This window comes from Canis aureus, chromosome 14, assembly GCF_053574225.1.
Source record: "Canis aureus isolate CA01 chromosome 14, VMU_Caureus_v.1.0, whole genome shotgun sequence".
In the NCBI taxonomy this organism is placed as follows: domain Eukaryota; kingdom Metazoa; phylum Chordata; class Mammalia; order Carnivora; family Canidae; genus Canis; species Canis aureus.
In genome coordinates, this window is record NC_135624.1 from 21,877,300 (window position 1) to 21,885,995 (window position 8,696).

General features: G+C 41.0%; 1 protein-coding gene across 5 annotated transcripts in view; it reads right to left on the reverse strand.

Annotated features, from left to right (window-relative positions):
* TAF2 (TATA-box binding protein associated factor 2) overlaps positions 1-8,449 on the reverse strand; it is a 100,421-nt gene extending 91,972 nt beyond the window's left edge. For all 5 annotated transcript variants that reach the window (XM_077847069.1, XM_077847072.1, XM_077847068.1 and 2 more), the window contains exons 1-2: positions 8,050-8,449; positions 7,536-7,589 (exon numbers count right to left, since the gene is read on the reverse strand). In XM_077847069.1, the coding sequence (XP_077703195.1) occupies positions 7,536-7,589; positions 8,050-8,133 (138 nt within the window). In that variant the 5' untranslated portion in view covers positions 8,134-8,449. The remainder of the gene's footprint in view (positions 1-7,535; positions 7,590-8,049) is intronic.
* Positions 8,450-8,696: the final 247 nt, after the last annotated feature.

Below are 8,696 nucleotides of genomic sequence, written 5' to 3' on the forward strand. Positions count from 1 at the left end.
CATCATATAAGTTCAGTGATTTTACTCTCATGGGTAAAAACCTGATGTACTCCAATGTGAAATATGAGAAGTCATGCATGAAGCAGCAGCATTTCAGGGGCTGCAGAGTAAGCAGGAAAATTTCAGAAGCTGCAATGGGAATAGCTAAGATGAAATGTGGCAGCAACCATAGGGAACTAAAGTATAATAATTATAATGGCTATTATTTAGTGAGCACTACTATATGCCAGACACTATGCTGGATACTTTCCTATGTTCCCTCTAATCCCACTAACAACTGAAAAAAGTATTTATACTCTTCATAAATAAGTTAACGAAGTTAAGAAAATTAGTAATTAGTAAGTGGAGAACTGACATTCAAACCCACATCTAAATGACTCCAATGGAGTCCTACTGTGCTATTTTTAGTACAAGGCTTTAAGTAATATCCAAGAATTTTTTTATAACATTCAGCACAACTGCTCAAAAGTCTAGATATTCTGCAGCCCCATTCCCTCTAATTCTCAAATATGAAGAGCTATACATCCTTAAATTATACACCTACACAGACCTACATGATAGCAAATGAGAAAAGAAAGAGAAGCCAAAATGCTGATGAAAGTTGTTTAAAGGTGTAAACTATTAGCAATTGAACAAGAAAAGACCAAAATTCTCTTAATTAGCCTATCAGCAATCCAATGACCAATTCATATAAACAAACTTAGATTAGCTCAAAGACAGCAAACAGAATCAAGACAACAGCAAACTTGAACTATAATAGAAAAGATTATGGTAAGTGCTTTAAGTCAATAGTTAACTACATGAGTGGGACATAAGAACAGGATTTGGCTTTCTAGACTAAGGTTAACAATGACAGAACAGTGAATGAAGTGTGGTATTTCATGAAGATAGGGAAAACCCAGTCTCCTTAAATCATCAGGTCTCTGACACCACCTAGAGCCCTAACCTATACTTGACTCCAACATTCAGATCCATTAACTTCCACAAGCCTCCAGTCCTGGTCATCTCTGACCACTGGCACTACTGCAAGGCCCCCTGGTCACCTAAGCTCTCATCCAAGTCTCTTCTCCTTTTTGCTCCTTGTTCCCTCCCAACCACTTGACAGCTGACCATCTTCCTATACTGTTCTAAACAACCTCCCCTGCACCATTCAACTTTTTCAAGAACTCCTCTACCTTCTACCCTTAGATAAAATATATCTTGAATCCCTTTGACAAGAATTACTTATTCTTTCATTCAGTATAAATTATGGGAGGGGAAAACAATTATGGGAGACTTCCTGGTATCAATTGCTACTCTAGATCATTCATAGCATTTTAGATAGCATATGCTATAAGAGCCAGGCAATATAATGTCCTCATTAAATGAATGTTTTCTGGAGGTAAACTGCCTGCATTCAAATCCAAACTCTACCACTTAATGACTGTATGATCTTGGGTTAGTTACTCTACTTTTCTTTTCCTCATCTGTAAAGCAGAATAATGACACTACCTCCCGTTTGGTGATATGACAACCGAGCACTTCAATATATAGAAAATCATAGTGGACATCTAATAAATGCCTAAGAAATGTTATTATTCTTTTCCACTTCTTTTCCTTAGTGTTCATGCCATACAGGTCCGCCACCCGCTATTTCTCTTCATCAGTATCTTCCAAATTCCCCAACATTCATTGAAGGTCATACTCTACATTTCTAACCCACCTTTTGCCCTCCTGCTACATATAACTATTTTTCCCTACTGTTCAAAACTGACCCTTCCACTGGTCCATTGGAGGCCATACTCGACAGTATCCTCAAAAATCCCACTCTATTAATTATCCTCTCCTATAATTATAATACCTCCTTCCTACAGGATTTTTTCCTGTGCCTATAAACCATGTTCAAAACTCACATATCATTCCTTAAACCTTGGTATCTATGTCACATTCAAATGAATTAATTTTTGCCCTCTTCCTGGAGGTTATCTCATATCTTGCTTCTGAAATGATAATTCCTGGGGTCCCAAAACCTTACCACAGTCTACTAATCATACTGGAAGTCTTCAGAGGTCAAATACTAAAGGGAGTAACAGCCCACGGCTATTTCAGCTTATTTTCCCAGCCCCAGAACATATAGTATATATTTTAGTAACTGACAAATCCCTATACTTGTTCTCTAACCAGCACAGCAAGGACTATTATGGAAGGGCTAAGATAATAAATCAAAGCAACTTAACACCCCTTGGGGAACTGCAGAGATTAGTGCCAACAGATATTTCAAAGATGCCTACTACATCTTCATTTAATTCAAGTATTTGGCCAATACAAAAGTCAAGGAGGTTTTAGAATTATCACAAACCTGCCAATCACAACCACAGTTTCAGATGTAGTATTTCTACTGCAGCAAAGCAGCACAGCTCTTGGTTAACTAATACTGCAACTAATTATCAAGCAAATACCTTTTGCTTCCAATTCTTATCAGAAACACACACACACACACACGTTGCCTTCAAAAGAGCAGAACCCCTTCACATTCATGTAATAACTAAAAGCTATATCAACTCTCCTACTCAAAACAGTCCAAAAGTCCCTTGATTCCAAGATAGCCCATAAAGAATTATATTAGTATGTTATATTGACAACATTATGCTAACTGCACTGGTAAGAAACAAGTTCTCCAAAAGCTTTAATAAAATCACATGAAAGTTCAGGGGCTTATCACATGAATAAAGCTTCTCAGGTTCCAGTATTCTAAGGCATATAGAAATATACATTTCAAATGAAGGATAAGTTGCTTCATTTTGTACTACCCACCAAGGTAGAGAGAAAGAGGAAGAGACACAAAACTTGGTGGGCTTCTTTGAATTCTAGAGGCAATATATACATTTGGGCATACCACTTACCAGGTAACCTATTAAGTTGTCAGCTTTGAGAGGGGTCTAGACTAAAAAGTTCTACAGCAGATCCAGGCTGTAGTTCAAGCTGCCCTGCCACTTGGGTCTTATGACTCAGCAGATCCAATGGCAATTGGAAATGTCCATGGCAGACAGATGCTCTACAGAATCTGGCTTTTTCTGATAGAATGACAGTGCAAATTCCTGAGGTTTGAGAGGAAGGCCACAAATTCTTCTGTCAGCAACTATATTCCATTTGCAAAGCAACTACTGGTTTGCTACTAGACCCTTCAGTAGGAACTCAATACATGACCATGGGACTCTCAAAGACTGTTCCCTGAAATGACCATGATGAAAAGAAGAGTAATATAAAGCTCTAAAAAATAAAACTGGGCATGTACAGCATTTTTCCACTTTAAGGTGGAGATAACACATCTAAGCCAGGCCCAAGCACATTCGTAAAGCACAGGCAACAGCACGAGCAGGTGTTCAGAATCTAGTAAAACTTCCTCTCACTGCTTCTCTACCTCTCCCTCAATCTATCCCTATGGTATCATGGAGAGTTCCCTATACTGTTAACAGGACAAAGCACAAGACTGAATTATGACTAAGTGCACAGGATGCTACCACCAGCTGGAACTGGATGGGAGTTGCCATTAGAATGTCACTGAAATGTGGCCCTGAAAGAGGTAGGAAGAAAGTCCTACAGATGACAAAACATTGGGAAATACACATCTGGCTGTACATTCTTTGTAGAAATAGAGATGTCCTGAAGTATACAACTACACTGACACATGGGCAACTGCTAATGGGTTAATTAGGAACTTGATAAGAAATAAATTAAAAGGAAGATGGTAAGAGAAGTGTACAGATGGATTTCTCAGAGCAGGTACAATGTGAAAATACCCATGTTGTTATCACATAAATGATCATCAGAGGACATAACCGCAGAAAAGACCCTCAAAAATAAACTGGCAAGGTGAAGTAGAGATCAGACTCTTTCCCTTGTCATTCTACTCAACATACAAAGTGGTCACAGTGGCAGAATGGAGGCTATGCATGAGCCCAACAACATGGTCCTCCCCCCACCAAGGACCATCTGGCTACCACCATTGCTAAGCGCCTACTACCAACAGCACAGGATCATACTAAACATCCAATAACGTACTTACTGGAGGGACCAGTCAGTGACTTGATAAGAGAACAACTATGAAACAGCTCACATCAAGAACATCTTTTTCCTTACAAGAGCAGACATATTCTAGATTTTCCCTCCCTAAACATAGTTACAGAAAATCTCATATATCATTGTAGTATCTCATACATGCCTCTAACTAAGGTTCAGGGAAGTGTGGTGATGGGATCTTACGCACAAAATTTACTGATTTTATCTTGTGCCCTATCATCCAGAAGCACTGGCGTGATCAACTGCTGAAGGCTCAGTTACAGCATCGAGGGACCTCCAACAGAATGCTGTTTTAACAAGTGGACAGTATATAGGGTCATCTCTCCATAGCCAAAATAGATTTGTGATGGTGAAAGTTGGAGTGACTGTTCTCACTATTGTATCGAAAAAACACTGAAGGAATTTTTGCTGTCTTTATAACCTTGGATTCAGTATGTTTGGCCAGTAGAAAAATATATCCATGAGGACACACAGTCATGGTTCCATTACATTGGAAACTAAGACTGTCCCTTGACCGCTTTCAGTTACTCATGCTACCAAACCATCAGGCACAGAAAGAGGTCATTATAGCAACAGGAAGGACAAATCCCAATTATCAAACAGGAACTCATGTTCTGCTTATACAGTAGACAACACTTACATCTGCAGTTCAAGGGAATTCATGGAATGCCTCTTAGGGCTCACTTGACTAATAGCCCCAACCAATGGAAAACTGCAACCCAGGGCAGGTCAGGACAAGCAAGGACACAGATCCTAAAGAAATGAAGATCTGGGTCAGACCAACAGAAATGTCAGCAGAAGAAAAAGGAAAAATGGAACAGGTAGAAGAACAAGGAAGCTGTGTTTAGCAACTTTGGCCTTGACACCAGCTAAAGAAAGCAGGGGCTATAGCAATTAAGTTCCACACACTCTCTTACCTACTTTTCTTTCCACTATTTTGTATGAAAGATACTGGTGGTAGCTAATACTTTCGGTAGGAATAGAGCTAAGCTGCCATATCTTCATACGAACTCATGAGGTGAGGGACTAGCAAACTCCCCAAAGGGTCAGACAGTAAATAGGCTTTGTGGGCCACACAGTCTCTGTCACAAGTACTCAACTCTGCCACTCTGGAGCATTCCAAAGTGCTCCAAAGCACTTTAGACAATGTATAAATAAATGGGTGTGGCTGGCTGTGCTCCAATAAAACCTGTGACAAAAATACGTAGTCAGCCATTGCCGACCTCTGGAATAGTCGATAAGACTTTGTTAAATTCCCTGTGTGGGACTACTAGCTTTTCATCTCAACAAAAAGCAAGAGAGGATGGTTTGGGAGCAAACAGGTGGACTGTTCTAGATATTCTCCTTTTGCCCCTCCTTCTCCACCACAGGAGTTACATTAATTGGCCACTAGCCCTTTAGCTTCCCGTTGGGGTGGTCAAATGGGAAGCTTGAGGAGAAAACTGGAGAGCAGAAGGAAAGTGAGTTCATTACATTTATCCCTCCAGGATACTTGCTGCCTAGCTGAGGGAGGCAGTAACTTCATTCTTCTACCAAAGACCACACCTTTTATAAGGTGACACTTTCCTAAAGCTACCATAGTCTACTATACTCTAGTAACTTCTGCCTTCCTATGTTCTTTCAGGTTTAGAAGTGGTAACTGTTCCTTGTTGCTAACCTAGTGTGCCTCACCATATCTTCTCTTAATCCTGTTTGTTCTAAATAGTCCTCTTACTACTTTCCCTCAATTAATCTGTATGAATATGCCATTTACTTCCTTCTAGGACCCTAACCCATACACCATCCGACCAATTTTTCTAGTGGAAAACTCCCAAATCATTCACAACTCCTTGCAAACATTCTTGTAAGAGTCATCTGCAATTCTTTCCATCTATAATTTTGGCGGGACAGAGGACGTGGAGAGGGGAAACAGCAGACAGAAAGGAGCTGCAGGTGACTCTTAGAGGTCTTCAATTAAAAAATGGCTCCATCACTTCCTAACTTTATGTCCTGAAGAAAGTTACTTAGTCTCCAGTCTTTCAGGTGCTTCAATTTTTTAAAAAAGGATTAAAACAGTATCTACTTCATGGAGTTATTGTAAAGATTTAGTGAAGTCACACATATAAAACCTTGGAAAAGTTTCATGCATAGTCTGTACTCAATAAAGGTTCACTGTAATTCAGCCAATCATGTCAATTCTATTTCTACACCATTTTCATATAGTTATCTTCATTCAAGGCTTCATCATTTCTCCCCAGGATTATTACAGCAACTTCTTAACTAAACTCTCTATTTCTCATATCTTCCCTACCCAATTAATACAACACAACACACCTAAAGTATCCTTCCATGAAGTACAAGGTAAATACAGTTGACCTCTGAACAACACAGGCTTGAACGGCACAGGCCCACTTATATGTGGATTTTCTCCCAATACAGGGTGGTACTGTAAACTTATTTTCCTTACAATTTTCTTAATAACACATTCTCTTTCTACCTTACTTCATTACAAGAATACATTCTATAATAAACAGACGAAATATGCATTAAGCAATTTTTCATGTTACTGGTAACACTTCTGGTCAACAGTAAGCTATTAGAAGCTAAGTTAGTTTCTGGGAAGTCAAAAGCTATACCCGTATATTTGACTGTGTAGGGGGTCAGGACCCCTAACCCCTACATTATTCAAGGGTCAGTTGTAATCATATGTAAGGAATATTGATAGAGAAATTCCTTAAATATGGAGATGGGACTTAGTGAACCTTTAAGGATTCTGTGATTCCTACGGTAGTTTACTTTTCTATTTCACTATACAGCCCATCTTAAGTAAACATATGCATACAGGGATAACAGTTGCGGAGGGATGTTCAGCAAAAAGACAAAACAAAACAAAAAAACACCAAAGACAGTTCACTAAGATTTTGTCTATTTAATACAGGTCTCCCTAAATTAAGTACTTAGGTAGTCATGGACTGCCCCAGAAGAGATTATAAATGCAATCTAAATATATCAAAAGGATAGGGTGGTGTTTACTAGATTCCAAACACCTCACCTAAACCTTTATAAAGCAACGACGCACCTAAACTAGGTCAGCCGTGAATCAGAAAACAAAACTGGCCTCTTAGCAGCCAAGTTAAGTCAGAGGGCGTGCTAACCTTAATTTTTTTCCACAAAAAATGTTCACTATGGGGCTTACTCTTGTTTTATGCACAATTCTAAAATGCTTGGTAATAGAGACTTCCATATTCCACGACAGATTAAACAGAATAAAATGTTAACCCAGAAACAAAATAGAGAGAGAGAGAGAGAGAGAGAGAGAGAGAAGGGAGATCTGAGGAGGCAGCCAGGAGAGCAGCAAGGCTATGCACCCTGAAGTCACACAGGTCTGAATTCTAAATCTTACCTATTCTTGAAACATAAGTCACCTGGAAAGAAAGTTCCTGAATATCGTAAAGGCAGAACTTGTTACTGTTTATCATCGTTGACTATACACTTACCACAACCGATTTTCTCTGGAAGTTTATGTTGTTGATGCAGACGACCTGATGGGTTGTATACGGAAAAAGAAAAAAAAAAATCCTATTATTAAACAAAAACATAATTCTACCCAAACAGAGACAAGAGGTTCTAAGCAGCTCACAATCTTATCTTCTACAATCTTGCTAATTAAGGTAATTGCAGGTTTTATCAACAGTCACAAAAACAGATTTCTTTGGGAAAAAAAAAAAAGCAAAACACAACACAACTAGGTACCATAAGAAAAACACTTATTGACCTGCAAGGGATATTAAAACTGAAAAAAAAAAAAAAAAAAAGAGGGGGATATTAAATCTGTTCAACACCACTGCCACCGAAAACCATTCATAGGGTCCTACAAACAGCATTTCCATGGGGGAGCGGGCTCCAGTCTCCCACTACATTTCTCAGGCCCCCTAAGGCAGCTTCGAGCAATCACAAAATAGAAGGAAAAATAAAAGCCAGAAGAAAAAAGGAAGATGAAAAAAATACTTATAATTTATACGGCCTTGGGCTTTCAAAGCCCTTGTCTCCTTTCTTCCTGTTCATTCTGGCGGGCTCTAAACCAGTAGGCGGCATGAAGCGCTCCCACCGAGCTGGGCGGCGCGGCTTCCCCGCTTCCCGGGGGGCGTCGGGGCATTACCAGCCCCCGGCACCTCTCGCTCCCCGCTCCCCCGCGCTCCCGACAGTCATGCCCCGCAGCCAGGGGTCCCTCGGCGCCCGCGACCGGCCGCGTCCGATCCGCCGCCCCCCGCTTCAAACTCGCTTCCCCGATTCGGGTCCTTTTATCCGCCTGCGACGGGCTTGTCACGAAGATGCTACTCTCAGCGACCGCCCCAGGGCCCCGTCGGCCGACATCTTGCCGGTCACCTCTGACCTGTGGCGTCAGCGGAAGTGGGGCGGCTGCGGGGGCGGGAGCCGGAAGCTCTGCGTCAGTGGGTGGGGCTTGCGCGGGAATCTGGGAGATTTCGCCTTTGGCTTTCCGTACATCCGCAGCACGAGGTAAGCTGAAGTTGAGGGAATATATGGGGGTTTGCGAAGAGCGCGGCGGAGAGTCGGTGGGCGTCTGGGTAATCAGGCCTTCGTGGAACCAGGAGACGCCGGGTCCCGCTTGTGGGCTGAGCCAACGGACGCCCCGAGCG